Genomic DNA, 18,988 nt, shown 5'->3' on the forward strand with positions numbered 1-18,988 from the left:
ATATAGTGCTTTAATCTTCCTGGGGAACGTCATTATCTTTTGATATGCCAACGTGCTAATGGGCAGTTTGCCAATCTTGTCATTTTAGAGGCAAATTGGCCTAAGTAATCACCTAAAACAGCCTCTTCCAACGGACTTTTTTCCCCCCTACATAGGAAACAGCACCTGTCATTTCCAAGTGTGAGGGTCAGAGAAAATATTTCTCCCCCTAAATGATACAAGGGATGTTTGAAGCCTTTGCAGACATTCCATGTAAATAAAGCTTTTTTTTTTTTTGAGTAAAAATTCAATGCACGCTCAGAGGATTTCAGTGTTGTCAAACATTCAATTTAAACTCTCCCCGTTATTTACATCCTCCATCCTAACAACCATGATTACCCCAGAAAATTTTGCCCCTGTGGAGAGCATTCAGGCCACGTGGGGCTGGTGTTATTACCTGAGCGATTCTTGTCTCCTGTAGGCTGTGTTCCAAAGCCTTATCTCTATTGTTCCCTTTGTCCCATCCGGCGCCAAGTGGGTGTTCTCCACAGCAGCAGACAGTGATTTCCATCTCTCAATAATCAGCCTGATTCCAAGGGGGTGGATTGGGGGAAGCCAGAGCTTGAAAGCTGCTGGGCATCGGGCTCCAGGGTGGGAAAGCTCGACTCCCCTGCCCTGCTCTCCCTGCTGCTTCTGATCTGAGGAATGAACACCCCGCCTCTTCTGTTCCTCATACAGACGTTTCCTAACACGCCTAAAGCCAGGCTGGAGGATGCTGCCTCCTTGCTGCTCAAAGGGCTCTCCGGTGCGTGCTGTTTTCCTCTGGCTCAAGCCTGGGAGCAGCAACAGGACATGCGGCTCAGGCTGCGGCAGGTGGTCATGGGGTGACGCTTGAAGATGATCGATGGTGGCCACACATCTGAGTTTTTGATGTCACCGAGGCTGCAGAACAGTCTACAGACTGTCACTGTGGCTGGGATGCCACTTTTCCTCCTGCTGCCCTTGAGCTCCACGTTGATTTGATCCTGGAGTCCATGCTCTTTCTTTAGTTATCGCTAAATTGTTTGACATACTTGATTATAAAATTAAAGTGCTTTCTCACTGTCAGTTGAGACCTGGGATGCACCGGACAATTGCGGGGTCACGAAAATGAAGAAGCCATGAGTCAGAGCCTTGTCGTAGGAGAGGTGAATGGTGACAGCACCAAGGCATCCTCCTGTCACCGCCAAGTGCACGGAGTAAAATGCCAGAAACCCTCTGGACATCTTTGGGAGTTTTTAATAGAGTAATATTGTGGGCAAAGTAATCGCAAACTTCATTGAAGATGCAGGTGGCATCGGTTTTGCCCTCCTGTGATCTGGTCATATTAATTTTTCTGAGTTGCTTTAATTCACATTCCTGAAAACTGAAGTAACCCTAACGGAGGAGGTATGACTTCAGCACACCGTACCACAGTAAAAGGCATTATCACTTTCTTTACTGTTCCATCGACTTCCTATTTTACACGGAAATTGAGACCATCCTGTCCATAACTCCCTTACTGTTTTACCCAAGAAATCTGGGCTTAGAGAGAGCAAAGGGGCTTGCTTTATAACAGCCCCAATTTCTCTCCTGGCAGAGCCTGGCTAAAACTCCTAAATTTCCTACATCTCAACTCCCTTCTTTCACCTTAATGCCGCCTAATTCATAGAGTTTCAAATTAAATTCACGATCATTTCTGTTAAGTATTTAACTTCACATCATTGAAGCAGTGAAGATGTATCTATATTTAAAATGTGTGTGGATCTTACAAAGGCATGGCTGTTCCCCCCCCCCCCACCTGTCAGGACCATCAAGGCCCCCTCCACTGATGATGAGAAGAATATCAGGAAAAGGGTTGTAAGCTAAGGATGGCTGGTGCAGAGAACCAACAGGAGAGCAGGACCCCTGTCTTCAAGGAAGGAGTCAGTAGGACACGTCATCAAGATCGAGGGAGCTGGTGAAATGAACACACCTTCTTTGTTGTGATCAGGCTCCAGGAATGGGGACCAAGGAGCCGGGTTCTGCGCAGAGCAGTCAGCAGCTAGACACAAATCGAGGGCTGTCCAGAGACACTGCAGCCTGATATGGTTGGAATATTTAGTCTGAAAAGTTCAAGTCCAGCAGGCTCCAGGCAGAAGGCTATGTAGTACATGTCCAAACCGCACTGATTGCCGGGTAGGGCTCTCATTGGCTTGGGGACTGGGGTGGGTGGGACTGCTAAACTCACTGTGTCCCTAACGGGACTGGGCAGAACTAAGCCAGCTCCAACCCCGCAAGAAAGCACTCATCCTCCCACAGTGATGGGGATTCTGGCCATGCTTCTCTAGCATCTGTGCTGTGAACTTGAACCAGAGGGCAGATTTCTGAGCAAACACATAAGGAATTCTAGTCAGCTAACAATTAAAAATGTAGGGTGCCAAGGGGCAGACATATTTACAGAGCTGGGTCCTTTGATCTTATGTCCACGCGTAGTCAGCTGACTTTCCGGAGTTGCGGGCTCATGTGTAAATGAGCTGATTGATGCAGTGGGTTGGGCTCAAGCTCACGAAGTTTAGGACTCAGCAATGTCTGCCTGACATTTATTACCACTCAGACTGGCAGTCATAAATCCAGCTTCATTTTTCCAGTTAAATGGCTCCTCTCATGAGACAAAGGAACAAAGGGGAATAATCCACAGCTCTGCATCTTATCAAAAATAGAACAAAGTATAGAAATGAATTGGTCATGTTGTAACAGATTCATATTTATGTACATACACGCATGTACACTATATTACAAATACTGTATAAAAACATATGCTAACCTCTGCTCCGCCTATGGAGATATGTTGAGGAGATGCGTGTCTTCTCTCTCTGTGTTTAGAGCCAAACTGATCACGAGCAGTCCTTGGTAGCTGCAAGTGTGGGTCCTGGTTCAAGGTAAAAGCCCAGCAGGCAGACGGAGCTACTGGAAGAGATGCTTGGGGGGAGGGGTGGCCGGCAGAGATGCTTGAACCTGGGGATGGGGGAGGGGTGCAGCGGGAGTGAGACAGATGAAGGTGCCTCTGGGGAATTCACTTTTACAGTTTCTGGAAAGCTTTGGGCTCTGCTCTTCTGGGAAGCTCTTTCCTACTGGAGTTATACTAGCTGCAACCTTCTTCTATACAAGGTTCTATCTCATCGTGTGTTTTTAAAAACGAGAATGGTCAAAATGAGAGAGATGGGCAGGATAGTCTTAAAGGCCTTTTCCAACTCACACTGAATGGCTCTGTTTTACATTAAACAATTATTAGCTAGTTGGATGGTAGAAGGAGGGGAGAAGAAATGCGTATAGTTAATTTGTTCAATTTTTACAACCCTATAATAAAAGTATCATTAGCTCCACCTTAAACATTGAGAAACTGAAGCTCAGAAAACTTACATAACTTGCCCAAGGTCATAGAGCAAATAAATGGCAGAACTGATTCTAAATTCAAGTTATTTTTAACTCCTGTATCATTTCTTTTTTTTTTTTTTTTTTTTTTCTGCGGTACGCGGGCCTCTCACTGTCGTGGCCTCTCCCGTTGCGGAGCACAGGCTCCGGACGCGCAGGCTCAGCGGCCATGGCTCACGGGCCCAGCCGCTCCGCGGCATGTGGGATCTTCCCGTTCCGGGCCACGAACCAGTGTCCCCTGCACCGGCAGGCGGACTCTCAACCACTGCGCCACCAGGGAAGCCCTCATTTCTTTTATAGTGTCCCCTTTGTCTGGAATTTTTTATTCAATAAGTAATTACTAAATCAATATATGCACATATGATAAACACAACCCATACAACCCCTTTAGTCCTTGTTATAAACTGAATTACTAGAGTTTGCAAAAAAGATAAATAGATTTTGGTTTTGCATTTGCCCTCCTCGGGTACCCGCCTCTATTCTCAAAAAATAGAGCTTTGGCTAAAGAAGAATGATTGCAAAGGAAAACTGTTTGTTTGTTCTCTTCAAATCCCATCAATGTCAGATAATATCATATATTTCCTAAAAGTAGGAACGGTACTCTGTCTTGCATTCAACATCTGCAGAGATGAGGCCCTATAGTAACCAAGACATGTGTCACTGTACAAAAATGGGTAAGGATTGAGTCCAAATCCACCCAGAGAGAGCTCACCATTCATCTGGGAAGATAGGCAATTTCTGAACCGGGGGGTCACTGGAAAATAACTCAAGTATTTAGTTCATTTGCATCTCAGTACCATCAAAGGAGTAAATGGCTGATGGAATCCCTGGATGGAACACTCAGTTTATTATAAACCCCCATGGGTGGCTCGCAAAGGGTACCCGGTTAGCTTTCATCACAATTAAACTCTCTATACCTAAAGGACACTGAGAGATGGTAGCTTATATAAAGAGGTAGGAGATGAGCTTGTAACTGGCCTTAAATTAAGTGGCAAAGAACAAGATAACGAAGACAGAGGCTTTAAAAAAGATGCCTAGTCAAAAGCAGAAACTTGTTGGCTTTTAAAAACTATGTCTCCAAAATGCCAAGTATTCTCCATATACTGACTGTATTTCCTTTTACTAATCACTTTTTTTAACAGCAGTATGATCTACTTAAGCAAGAGGGGTGGAGAAATGTACACACCACTGAGGAGTCCTGAAGGTGTGGTCCTTGTTGCCAATCAACATGAAAGATAAAAGAAGAATGAATGTGGAAGAAAAAAGGAAGGAAAACTCAAACCATTCATTAATGCTCCTCCAGCTGACTGTGGACCCCTGGAGGCCAGAGGATGTCTTTTCTCTACTGGGTGTGATCTTTCTTCTGCTCTGACAGTTCTCAGAGTTTCTGCAGGTAGCCTTCCTTGCAAGATGACTGCCCTTCTTTCCATTACTCTCAAGCGCCACCAAAGAGACGACCTTTTTGACAAAAGAGAAAAGCATCCCTACTACATTGCTTGTACCTATGCAGCATTCATAATTTTCTTGGAACTAGTATTAGGGAGGCCAATCACATCCTTCCATTCTGAGCTTCTTCGGACCATTTACGGCCAGAGTAGTAAACTGATGGGACATGGGGTAGGCCCAGCATGGCAACTCTTTGAGTCTGAGTGATAGAAGCATTAGTACGGATGCTGTTATGAGTACTGATTAACGCTCCGTCCAGCTATGAAGCCAATATCAAGAAATACGAGAATATACAATAAGAAACTAATTTTAAAGTAGGACATTTGGTCACTGAGTTGGCCGCCACAGGGAAACCTTATCTTGCCCATCACTGGTGGTCTTACAGTCAGACTTTTAATCATTTCAAGTAGAAAATGCACTGAGAGTTCTCAAAATAGCAAGGATGCAAGAGAGGAGTCCATGATTTTGCACAGCAATTTCACTTTTTTCCCTTTAATTAAGACATGAATAAATTTAGCGGCCAAATGCACTACATTGTACATTACTTCAGCTTTCTGAAGTTGAATCAGCCCTTGCTGGTCCTCGTGGCCACCTGTGGGATGAGAGGACTTGAGCTTGGACTACAAAGAGCCACCGTTGATGTGACAGTTTAGCACACGACAAACAGTTCGACCGTTCTTCACAATGGTAGCCTGTGCATGATAGCTGGAGGTCGGGGGACAGGGAAAATTGGGTTTTTTTTTTTCCTCCACTCATATAATTTGAAGATTATAGAAGGTGGTTTTTAAAGGTCAGAATGAATTGCTAATGAAGTTGAGACATTTAAAATTAGCAAAAAAACCCTGCTCTTCAGAATGGTGACTAAGGAGTAATTAATCATACAGGGGAAAATGGTAACCAAGTAGAGCCGGCAGGAAAATTTCCTATTAACTCGTTGCCATTGAGCCTTCAAATGACATTACGAAGAAGCTGTCAGATTTTAATTCCTTTCCTTTCTCTTAGGCTATATCCTTTTTTAGAAAAAACAACCAGCGTTCACCATTTTTCTAGGAAGAAACAAACCAAGGTAGACATTCTTCTGCCCAGTCCCTCTTGCAGGGAGGTGTTCCAAAATATATGGACTAATAATGACTCCTCCCTCTTTAACTCAACATGTGAAGGAATTAAGGGTTACATTATATAGGCATAACCTTCACCCCATTCTAATTAATTTTTAAACATAAATCACTGACCATTTTTGGCATTTAAACTATTATAGTGCAAATGACTTAATACGCTCTTTAAACTAAGTGTTGATCTCCTCTCCACCCCACCTTGGAGAACACCTGCTTTAGAATCTGCTTAAGAAAACACTTTGGTTTTGCTTCTAGGTACTTTTTTTTCCTTGGGGGCTGCGTTTGCCAGACTTGAGTTAGATGCCTCAGTCCACGCTGGGACTCTCAAAATTTCATTTCACATCAAAATATTTGGATATGAAATTTCAAGTCAAATTTATCAACATGAAGATAACAATGAAATAACCAGATAGTTCATCTGACATGCATACCTTAAACTAGAGAACTAAGACAACATTTATCCAGAGATTTATATTTTTAAGCACTTGACATGTATTAATTAGCTAATCCACACCACAAACCTATGAGGTAGTTTAGCATGACTTTGGGATGAATAAACTAGGTAAGAAGCATGAAAAGAAAAAAATCCATCCCCACGATAGTATGTTAATCAGACCATTCTCATTCTGGTGACAAAAAAACAACCATCAATTCTTTGTACGATCTGGTCAAGTGAACGATGAATATTTAGCTTGGATGGAACATAGAAAGGGTAGTTATTTGATTACCTGACAGTTAAGAAAGGTTATTTTCTTATTGGAGTTCCAACCGGCTGTGCTCATGTGACCTGTCAGAAACTCCTCACTCAAAGATCAGCTTCAGAAGAGGTGTGAGACCTGCCCACCCCAATGACCCCAGGGCTCAAATTTCCCGGTGGGAGTATTAGCATTTTTTCATCTATCTCATGTTTTTCTTCTCTTGGTCTGATTGGTCTAATAAACTCAGGTCAATGTAAAGGTATAAAGACTCCTGCAGTTCCCATGTATGTTTATATGTCATCTAAAAGGTAAAGGAAACAAAAATTCTATTGGTCTTTGTAGTCAAGCAACTGCTGAGGAGTTTTGTTACTACTTTTATCAGCCAAAGGGATCACTGGAGTCCTCTCTACTTAGCAGATTGCTTTATGATCATATTTACGAGTGTGTTGGGCTGCGGAGACTATGTGCAAAGAAAGCTCATTAGCTTGGGTCTCATTCCTGTGGCGTTTGTGGCCAATGGCCCAGGAGCCAGCCTGAAGGTTTCCTCCGTAGTTAAAGAAGAACTCTGCAAAGCAAGTGCACTACATGCCCAGAACTGTAGGAGATTCTATCTCTGTGAGAAAACATACACTATTTCAACCACTTAGCAAGGATCCTTTTAAATACAAACATTTCACATTAACGTAAGAACACCATTAGGCTTGTGTGTTAACTGCGAACCATTTTTCTCTCGTGGGAGTCAAACTTCAAATGGGCGTTCGTTGGTTAGTCTAGCTGACATGGCTACAAATACTCTGGAACAGTGCAAATACTTTAAATATTGATAATTTGGATATTCTCACTCTTTCAAATAGATAGCGTTCTCCCCCAGTGCCCTTGAATTGAGATTTTACAGGAACTCCTGGACTCTTCTCTTTCCCCGAATCTCTGCTGTAATCAGGTCCTTCCAGAGCAGCAGGTCTGCAGGGGGCTCTTCCTCTCCACCAGAATTAACTTGGCTATTTGAAAATAGTTCCCTTACGTCTCAGTCCCGTTGTTCCTAATGACATTGGAAGGGAAGACACAACCTAATTAAGCAAATATAACCATACCCCCAAAAAAGGAACAGAAACAACAAGTAGCTAGCTTCCCCAGCAGAGATGCTTCCATTTAAGACTTCCCCAAATATAAATAACATTCATCATCACCTCCATGGTACACTGGAATGACAATTCCCTTTATCTGCAGGGGCAGAAAAAAAAAGAAATCTGAAAACAAACCACAGACCTCTGGCGGGGTATTCACTTGCACTGGACAGGTTGCCAAAGAGCAATGGTATTTAGATGAGGAATTCTGAAATAATCTGATTATTATATCTGGGAGCTTATCTATAAAGGGTGTGGCACAGCCTTTCTGAAAAGCGAAAGAGATCTGTGTTCATAGGCGAGTCCGTACTGTTATTAACAACAATAACAACAAAAAACACTGAAGGATGTGAGCTCACTCACAAACAGAAACAGACTTTTTCTTCCTTTTTTTTTTTTTTACTTGGACAATGCTTATTTTACAGCAGAATTGACAAAGAAAGCCTTATTTTACACACTTGAAGAAAAGTCATCATTGGAGGTTTGCACCTCTTTTGTGTGCTTTCCAAAACAGAAAAATAGACTGCTTCCTTTCAAAGCCTCCTTCCTTCCCAAGGGATGGCCCATGACTGGCGTGGCTGGCGTGGCCTCTCCTCTCTGCAGACACGGAAACTGACAAGTCTGGTCTCTCCTGAGTGGACCTTTCTCAAGAGAACGGTGCCAAATTGCAAACACCTCCGTAACAACACTGTGATGTCTAAGTCATTTCATTTATTGCTCACTGAGCTTTAACCACCTCAGCTCTCTGTGGAAAAGTCACAGACATACAGAAAATCCTGACACCAGGAGATCAGTCACAATGCACAAAGGGCAACCCCAGCCAGGCCCTAAGAAGCATTTAAATGCCCAGCTCTGCAGCCAGCCTGTAGGACTCCAAATCCACTCGCCATGGAGAAGATTTCAACCTAGAAATTTAAACCTCCGAGATAGTCCCCATCAGAGAGTAATGGTTTTCCAGTCTGTCAGTGGCGTTCTCCCTAAAGAAGTGGTTGAATCTCAGTTCAGCAAAAAGGACTTCAGTGAGAAACAGAGGAACAGGTGACCTCAATACCCAAGGCGGTCATTTGTTCAGAATTCACTCACTTCTTTCCAAATCACCAGTGCCCTACACGAAAGCCCACAATTCAGGCCAACTTCATAAGAAGCCCTCATTTATTTCCCTCTCGTATGGGGTTGATCATTCTTCTTTTGAATGCCTTTGGGAAAACGTTTCATCAAGGTCAACTGCTATTAAGACATTTTTGCCTAAGAGGATCTTCATGCAGGAAAACGAATCCTTTTCCTAAGTTATTATTTTGGCAGCTTGCAAAAGAGGACTTGGCTTAACCTTGAGAAACTGTTATTTGAATGATCAGGAAAAAAAGACGAGGATTCCTCCTTGATTACCCTCTTCATCCTGGTTCAGATGGCAAAGATGGCTCACATTTTTGAAGGTGAAGTGAGAATTTGTGTCCATTACATATTTTCTACTAATAGTGATTTGTCTGGTTCTGTGCACGTTGCCACCAGTCACGTCAACAAGATGAAAAAATAGTTTATTTCATGATTGAAGTGGTTTACATCTCGATCAGCAAGGATTTAACAGAATAATTATATGTTGAAGAAATCTGAGAATAAATTGGAAATTGAGATTTTCCACTGCCTTCAAGTTTGAACGATGCTGTTTGCTATAGGATTATAATTGAGAACATGTGCTAAATATATTATCAGGAAAGAGTTTTTAAAAACCATCCAAATATCATAACTTACCACAAAATTAAAAAAAAAAAAGAAAGAAAGCTCATTCACTCTCCAAAACTTAAATTAGTCATATGTTAATCTGTGAATCCTCATAAGAAATGTTCATTGTTCCAGAAAGAATCTTCTTCTGGTGGTTGGTAAGCGATTCTCCACGGCACAGAAATCCTAACTTATTTTTTCTCATCTCTTGATTGATGTTTTCACTGCTTATTCTTCAGGCTATAAAACAGAAGGAAATACAGTCTTACCTTCTTTCATAATTACATAGTCCCATCTATGCCCCCACTCCCCTTTCTCTCTCTCTCTCTCTTAAGCTCTTCCCATCCCCCATACCACTTTAGCCATCAAATTAAAATAAAGGTGAATTGATAACGATGAACCTTTTAAGTTCTAAATAGCATGTATATATAATAATTCAATTACCAATGCACTTCAGTGTATGTAGAAGAAAACAGATATCTCTATACTGGCAATCCAGACACTAAATTCACTCTGAAAGTTCTTTAAAATTAAAATAATAAATTGAATTTTATATATGGCATATTGCAAACACACATCTTTAAGTTTCAGGTGTCACTCTTTGCCAAACCCTCTTTTGGGGAGGGAAGGACAACATTATAGCATTTAGATTTCAAAGAAGTATAAGCCCTCTTCAATTCATTCAAATTTTCAGTTGGATAAATAGGAAGAAATTGTTTCTGGTTTTACTCTCAAAAGTATAGATTTAAATCAAATAGATAACTAATTTTTAACGGGTTTTTAGTTGTGTTTTCCTTTACGGTAAGAAGATACCTCCATGTATTACATGCCTACCATGTGTCAAAACTTTCACATTTATTTTACGTGATAATTGGATCCCCTCATCCACCTTTAATATGTATGTCATTTCTCCCCATTTTAAAGGTGAGAGCACTGAGGCCGAAATCGGCTAAGTTAATGGCACAAGGTCATCAGCTGTCAAGGGTGGGAGCTGAACCCTGGGAAAGATCAGAATCAAAGGCAAAAGAGCTTGTTGACATGATGTGAAGGGCATTTTTCTCACAGTATTGAAGGTATCCTCTGGCTGCAACCAGGCTGCCAAAAGAGTATCTTCTAACAATTGCCTTTGACCCTAAAGCTATATTTTAGTGGGGAGGGCGGCAAAGTGCTGGAGCATGTCAAAATCCTTGCATAGATTTTCCTATTCCTCAACACTAAGATCTAAATATCTTAGTGGAAATCTGGTAAATGAAAATTCACATGCCACAAAGGAATACTCTATCACTCACCTAGAAGCACACAGCATATCATGACATTTTATTTTCCAAAAAACAGCGCTGTCATAAAATATTCTTAGGACCTGAGTAAGAACTGAATGCTGTTGGGATAATGCAGACCAAAAGAAAATGGAGACGACCTGCATTCTGGGGGTAAAAATAGCTTTGAAATTTTACCTTGGAATGACCCTGGTAAACACTGATGCTTTTTAATAGTTGTTATAAAAAGAAAAAACCTGTTTAAGAATCTCATATTCAGTTCCTGCTACCATCCGGTCATGACCTAAGGAAATTCTATAGTCCCTGTCATCTTCATGAATTAATGTGACATAATGGTTGGAAGTTCTCACTAAGCAAACAAGCGTAATCTCATTTTTAAAATCTGCAAAGATGAACACTTTTCAAATGAAAATGAGTTTGAAGTGCAGAATCTCTACATAATAGTAAGAAAGCCAAATATATTCCCAGCTGAGCAGACTTCAATCATGATTACATTGTTAGAAGAAACCACAAGAGAGGTTTTTTTTTTTGCTTTTTTTTTTTTTAACTTACAGTAAAAGTGGTACATTAAGAACATAATCCCATAATGAGGAAAAAGAGTACACTCTACTTTTTTATCGTCAGAATAACTATTCAGATCCTTCCTAAACACACAGAAGTAATGACAAATTAAAATGTCTTTCAGTTCCATACAGCTTTTATAATTATTCAGCCATTACGGGTTACTGTTATTATTGCTGGAAAGGCTCTTTCATATTTTAGTCAGCATCCCATTTGATACAAAAGAACATGGAAATTTTTACTGCTATTAATAAATATGCAGTCATCCAATCCAAGGAGAAAATTCTTTTCCATCCGAGAGATAAGCTGCATAATTCATGTATTTTCAGAAATTTCTTTAAATAGAAAATTGAAGAAAGGCATAGGGAAAAAAGAATTCATTACATAGCTTCCATTTGTGGCGAGGGACAGTCTTTGTTTTCTGAGTCTTCAGTGTGATTCGATTTGAAGAGACAATTTCCATTGCATGGTATTCATAGCAATCATACTCAGAGCTCACTTTAGTTTCAACTTGTATTACGGTAAAAATGACGACAATGTGGGCTTTGTGTCATTATCTAAAAACAAAAACCCAAAACCCTGTAACTAAAGATTACTGGGACTTATCTCAGGGTCTTAGAATGCAGTGAGAAAATCTTAGAACAATTCGGGCTGGATATCTCTGATCTTCAGGAAGAGAAGTTTCCATGTCAGGGGGTTTGGGGTTGCATCTACCTTCTTCCCTGTTGGAGTTCCTGCCTTAGGAGGGATGTGATGACCTTGCAGGCAGGTCTTGGATTCCAGGGTCCCAACCAGATGAAAATCACACGTGCAGGACCAGTTAGTGAAAAAAGCTTTTCTTTCCACTAATCACGCCTTTCACAGATCTGACCAGGAAGGTCCAGAGAGCAAGGATGCTGGAATGGGCTGCGAGATAGAAGTCTTACGTCATCTGATAAGGACTTAATACCTGAAAAGGAGTCTTAAATACTGAAATTAAACTGTTCTCACCTTTGAAAATACCAGAAATATACACAGTCTTTTTAGATATTATCAAGGAGAGAGATAGGAGGAAAGAAAGGGCTCAGACCAAGTGTGTTTAAGGTGGTGACTAGAGAAAAATGTAACGAATCATCAATCCCAGGCTGAATTTACGCTGTTTGATAAACCAATTAAAAAGCAAAGTGAAGATCCTCAGCCCTGTCAAGCCCAGTTTCTGACAGTCAGGCAGCAAGTTTACAGTGACATGAACCACAAAGTCGTGAGCCGTGGCTTATACGAAATCATATGGCCAGGATTCATCAGATAGGAATTATGTTCCAGAGTCTCCCACAAACATGTTGCTGGACAGTTGTGACTTTGAACTTATTCAGCCTGCTGTCTGTGTCTTGAAGGATGTCCAAGGGCTTGTCATCTTTGCCCAATTTATTAAGATAGTTATAATGTTATTAAAATTATGTTTCCAGATTAAATTATGTTTCTATAATTGAACATCTCCCAATCTCTATTCTTTCTTTTCCTGCATTCCCTAACTTGGCAAATAAGAAACAAGGGCAGAAATTCGGGGTTTTCCCTGACTTGTTTCTTTCTCTCCCTCACCCCATAACCAATCAACCACAAATCTCATTGGCTTCCTGGTTTGCTCATGAACATGTATTTCCTCGGCATCCCCTACCCATCCATGCCCTATTCCAGGACTTTGACATTGCACGGTCTTCTATCTGGCAGCTTTGCAACCAGCTGTGCTGCTTCCTCGCACTGGGGTACTGACTCACTAAGTTTCCATCACCCACTGGAGAAGAATACAATCACAAGGCTCCTCTGCGATGTGACTGCTGCCTGCTTCTCCAGCTCCATCTTTTTGTCGGTCACCTTCATAATCACCCTAAACTCTGACCACAGAGAACTACCTGAGGTTTCTGAACTGGCCAGACTCCCACGTGCTTCTACAGTCTGCATAGGCTCTTCTTCTTGCCCAGGAACTCATCCCCGGCAGCTGCTCTCATTCCACTTAGTGGAAGCATATTTCCTCAAGATACCCTTTCACGAAATAACCCTGGCAAGATGTAACACAATAAGAAATGTATCTGGAATCTTCTGAGCAACCACTTAGGAGTAGAGAACAAAACCCCAAGAAAATGCCCAAGTGACTGGGAAACTGCTACGCTTAAGACAAGGGATGCAGTGTGTTTTGCTTCTGAGAGGGGTGAATGGCAGGGAATGAGTGGGGTGGGGAGAAAAGGGGAGAAGAGAAAGAGAATGAGGGGCAAGGGGGAAGAGGATGAAGAGCAGAGAGAGTAGAACCAAGAAGACAGCTTTGTTCTGTGCACGGCACTAACTCCATGATGCCCAAATCTTCAAGAGCTGTCTAAACAAATAAAATGCTTGCAAAGTGTTAATTATTAGTGGAAGTCTATGTAGTCTGATTGATATGGGGGGCACTCCATAGTTATAGGGGGGGAAAGATGCAGAAAGACCACAAGACATCGGAAGTTAGAAGTACAGATAGGGCTTTGCATCCTGACAGATTGTATGAACTTTGTTGGGTGGTCCTGAGCCAACCCCAGATAACTAAAAGTGGATGGGGTTCAGCTGGGCTACACAAGATGGACTTCTCCAAACCCTCTTGGAAATGCAAATCTAGTATATGTATAATCCATTAAATACAGAACTAATTTAAGAAAATTCAGGCTGGATCAGAGAAAACTCAAATATTCTGAACATTCAAGGAATTGCAAATATTCAGAAGTATACAAGATTTAAAATGGATGCAGCTCTACCACTGCCTAATATACCTAGTGCAGCACAATTGACAAGAACGACCTGCAATTAACTTACCAAAACACCTAAGAAAACAAGCCTCCGTTCTGTAGAATTTGCATTGTTTCTATGCAAATGAACGTTCCTGATGTGTTTGAGAACAATTTATTCCCTTAAGAAGGCAAATATTCTCTTTATAATCCTGTTTACTCTATTCCTTTGCTTTGCAAAACATTTTTCATAAAAATACAAAATGATGAAATGTTAGAGGCATCTAACATTTCTCAGGAAACATGTCGAAAAGTCCAAAGTCCTCGCTGTACAGAAGAGAAACTCCATGGAGCCCCGGGCACACCCATATACCCTCAGCATTCCCGAGGTCTGCACCCCGCACCCCACACCCCGAGCCCCCATTCCCCCAATGCTGGGGCTCTAGCCACAGCTGAGGCAGATGCAAACAGAGCAAGAAACCGGCAAAGCACTAGCTTTGGGGGCATCACCAGGACCCATCAGCCTCCTGGACTGAGACAAGAGATTCCAGTACCATTTCCTTATAGAACTCTAGGCCTTCTTAATCTCTGTTTGTTTCTAAGCCCCAGCTCCTACTTTATCTCCCGCAGGAAATCTTTCCTGACTCTCTCTTCCCCCTACCCCATCCTGATTAGGTGCCCACCCTAAGTGCTTTCCTCTATTGTTTTTCTCACCACATCCTATGGCCATCTTGCATTTACTTTCTGACTCCCTGCAAAAAAGCCTGGGACTCTGTCCATTTCTGTATTTTCAATGCTTGGGATAAGGCCTGACATAGGACTTATTGATGCATGAGCTTCTCCAAGTAACCCATGAAGAAAAACCAGAGAGGGAATCATCATCTCCTTGGGAAGGAACCTAACTCAGATTCACACAATCCTCATTTCCTGTCCTATCCTGGCCAAGTCCACTTCTATCCTGCATTTTCAGACAAGAAACACAATTAAGAATTCAAAGCTGGGTTTCCCTGGTGGCGCAGTGGTTGAGAGTCCGCCTGCCGATGCAGGGAACGCGGGTTCGTGCGCTGGTCCGGGAAGATCCCACATGCCGCGGAGCGGCTGGGCCCGTGAGCCATGGCCGCTGAGCCTGCGCGTCCGGAGCCTGTGCTCCGCAACGGGAGAGGCCACAGCAGTGAGAGGCCCGCGTGCCGAAGAAAAAAAGAGTTCAAAGCATCTGTATCTCTATTCTTATCTTCTTCTACCCCTCTTCTTATAGGTTCAAGGGACTTCCGATCTAAAGTTAGGAAATTGGTTTTAAATTCCAACACCAATTTCTACTACCTGAATATTCGTGTACCGCATTTTCAACTTTATTTAGTCTCAGTTTATCCATCTGTAATACAAAGACGCCAAGAATATCTTCCACCTGGGGGTTTCAGGAGGATTAAACGAGATAGCATGTATGAATATGTCTAGTAACCACTAAAATTTAGAAATTCGAAGGTCCTTATCCTTGATCTTAGCCACTTGAAAGAAACATTTCTGGTGCAGGTGCTATATAATAAGGAATTTAGCTGGGTTTCATCCCAGGTTTTGGGTGGAGGTCCTAAACCCTTAGAATTCCTTAAGTGATAGGAGTGTCTTTGGTATTCATGGTGGGCCCTGATAGTTTATCCTAATAAGGTGACTCATGGTGAGTCCCAGGATAATTTCAGGATGGGTGCTGGTCATGCCAGAAACACCAGCCATGTGATTAGAGGGTTGAGGCTCTCAGCCAAATGATGCTACACCAACTGCAGGGGAGGGGAGGGAGGCGGGAGACAGAGGTCAGTCATGTGGCCAGTGATTCAATCCATCATCCTGAAAAAAACAAAACCCCAAGAGGTCAGTCATGCGGCCAATGATTCAATCCATCATACTGAAAGAAACAAAACCCCAATAACAACTCTGGACACTGAAACTCAGTTAAGCTTCCTTGTTGGTGAGCACATCAATGTGCTGGGAGGGTGGGGGGTTCCCCCAATTCCACAAGGAGAGGGCATAGGAGCTCTGCATTTGGGACCCTCCCAGATCTCACCCTGTGCATCTTGTCTGCTCCTGGTTTCTATCCTTTATAATAAAACTAATCATAAGTCTAGTGCTGTCCTGAGTTCTGCAGTTCCTTCTGGTGAACTGTCGAACCTGAGGTAGGGGAGGGACCCTGGAATCTGTAAGCTCTTGCTCAGAAGCACAGATAGTCTGGGGATCCCCCGCACTTGCGGTTGGTGTCGGAAGTGAAGGTGGCCCGATGGAGGATTATGCCCTCGCCTCGTGAAGGCTTTGCTGATCCTAGGTAACTAGTGCCACAACTTCACTGCAGTACCGCGGTAGCAAACCTCTCTGGCTCTGCTTCTGGTTTAGTGGACAGCACCCAAGCCCACCTCAGTGTGGGACAGGCACCGAGCAGGTGCAGGGGGCAGGCCGGGAGCCTCTCTGCAGTGGTGCATAAGGCAGAGGCAGCTCTGCAGTTGTCAGAGAGTGAGCTCCACCATCGAACGCTGGACTTCAAATCCCAGAGCCGGCACTCATGGGCTCTGTGGCCTTTACCTCTGTTTCCTGATCCATAAGATGGGGATGATATAATAATAGCATAACAGCTCACAGGACTGTTTCCAGATTAAATGAGTTGGGCTTCCCTGGTGGTGCGGTGGTTAAGTATCCGCCTGCCAATGCAGGGGACATGGGTTCGATCTCTGGTCCGGGAAGATCCCACATGCTGCAGAGTGACTAAGCCTGTGCGCCACAACTACTGAGCCTGAGCTCTAGAACCCACGAGCCACAACTACTGAAGCCTGCATGCCTAGAGCCCGTGCTCCGCAACAAGAGAAGCCACTGCAATGTGAAGCCCGCGCACGGCAACGAAGAGTAGCCCCCGCTCGCCACAACTAGAGGAAGCCTGTGCGCAGTAACGAAGACCCAACACAGCCAAAAATAAATAAATAAATTAAAAGACTAAATGAGTTAACACCTGTAAGTATTATGTATCTTGTGCACATGGAACAAGGAATACATGTGGTCTCTCATTATCATTATTAGTACTGGTATTATTTACTCTGCTGTACGGGCCCTTGCTTTAGGCGAAGTCGATTACTGTGGCTGATGTAACTGGCAGGAACAGAGATAGGGTGTGGACGAGAGACATGCCTTCTAGAACCCAAGGGCATCTCTGCTTCTATGTGTTTCCAGAGTCGGGAAAGGTCATGGGAAACCACAGAGTATAACATAAAGATACTGGGGGTAGGAGGAGTGCTAATATTTGATGGGTTTACAAAGTCCCCTCCGGCAGGAAAAGAAAAAAAAAAGGTCTAAAGTGGTCTAGACTACACTGTGGTACCCAGTATCTATATGTGGTATTTAAATGTAAAATAATTAAAATTAAGTAAAATTTATTTCCTCAGTCCCACGGGCCACATTTCAAGCTCTCCAAAGCCACTGTACCTGGTGGCTACTGCATTGTGTAGAGCAGATACAGAACATTTCTATCACCACAGGATCTTCTATTGGACAGTGATGGTCTAGAACCATCAAAGTGTCTGCAATCAGAGATGTTTTGAAACATAGATCAGAGTTCTTTTTTAAAAAGTTCTGTAACCATTTAAAATCCATCAATTTACCCTGAAATGGAAAAAAAAAGGAAGAAAAACAATGGATGCATTTCACGGACAGACTGACCATCACTATGTTCAAATAATCTGTACTCTTCTCTCAAACACTTCAATGGCTCTAAGTTTGGGATCAGGAAAGGGGAAATGTCCGAACTCCTGATCTACTGTCTTCCTCTCCTTCAGCTCTCATGCAAACATCCTGGGGCACCTGTCTTTTGACAACCTGGAGGCTAGCAATTCCCGCTAATTCCTGGTATGCTCAGGCCAGCAATTTTAGAAGGGGAAAACCACTCTCCAAAGCTGGCCCTTGGGCAGAGATGGGTCGAAGGCCGATGAAATGGAGTAGTGGAAGCAAAGGAACACATTGGCAGAAGCACGTGTTGATGGAGTTCGTGGTGAGGTCAGAGGGAAGGGAAGGAACGGCAACAGAAGTGATAAAAGCTGTAAAGCAACACTGATTGCTACGATGGCAACTGGGAAATCTGGTGGGATGGGATAGAGCCAGCTTGCAAGGGGGAAGATGCCAAGATAGAGAGTAAGACGGCAGGAAGCTGCTGGAGGCAACACGGGGTTCTGTACCAACACATGGGCCACGGAGGGGTCACGGAGGACCCTGGTACCCTGAGCCAGCCTGCTGGACGAACATAACAATGCAATATTTATAACAAGTTATTTGACAATTCTTACATTCTTATCAAAACACCAGAACATTGTGTGATGGAACAAGTGACCTCAGAAAGAGCATTAAATTAAGATCGAGGCCTGGATTTACCACTTAATGGCTACACTGCAAGTATAGCTTCATCTCCCCAAGCCTCAATTTTCTCAACTATTCAATCAAGAGATGGACAGATATATTCTCTAGGTGCTTTACCCTCCATCATGCTGGAGTCCTGTGGCCCAGCCAAGGTCACTGTACTGCAGATTGACTCGACCCTTTAAGTCATCCAGCTCCAAGTTCAGCCCCATCTAAATGATCACAAACTCCAAAACGACAAATCCACAGATAGAGAAGATTCTATACCAACTTTTTCCTTTCCTTTTTAATTTATTTTCCCTTCAGACTCAGTCTATTTGCTAATCAGCACCAGCTATAAACACAGCCAAATCTTTCAGCAGATGTCCAAATTCACTACGGAAAGATGTCAGGACATTTTGCCAATAGAGCCAAACTCTATCTTATAAATTTGCCAAAAGGCCGAGGAATAGGACCAAGAAGGCCAGCATGTGCTCACAGAGAGCCTCTGGAGGACCGTGGTCTGGTACAGCATCCTCCAGGGCACCC

The 18,988-nt window shown here is 42.9% G+C and overlaps 1 protein-coding gene across 1 annotated transcript in view; it reads right to left on the reverse strand.

Annotated features, from left to right (window-relative positions):
- Positions 1-8,189: 8,189 nt before the first annotated feature.
- The window catches only part of ZMAT4 (zinc finger matrin-type 4), a 340,674-nt gene continuing 329,875 nt past the window's right edge, over positions 8,190-18,988 (reverse strand). Inside the window, exon 7 of the mRNA XM_032618467.1 lies at positions 8,190-9,753. Within this exon, the coding sequence (XP_032474358.1) occupies positions 9,735-9,753 (19 nt within the window). The 3' untranslated portion in view covers positions 8,190-9,734. The remainder of the gene's footprint in view (positions 9,754-18,988) is intronic.

This window comes from Phocoena sinus, chromosome 21, assembly GCF_008692025.1.
Source record: "Phocoena sinus isolate mPhoSin1 chromosome 21, mPhoSin1.pri, whole genome shotgun sequence".
NCBI lineage: Eukaryota > Metazoa > Chordata > Mammalia > Artiodactyla > Phocoenidae > Phocoena > Phocoena sinus.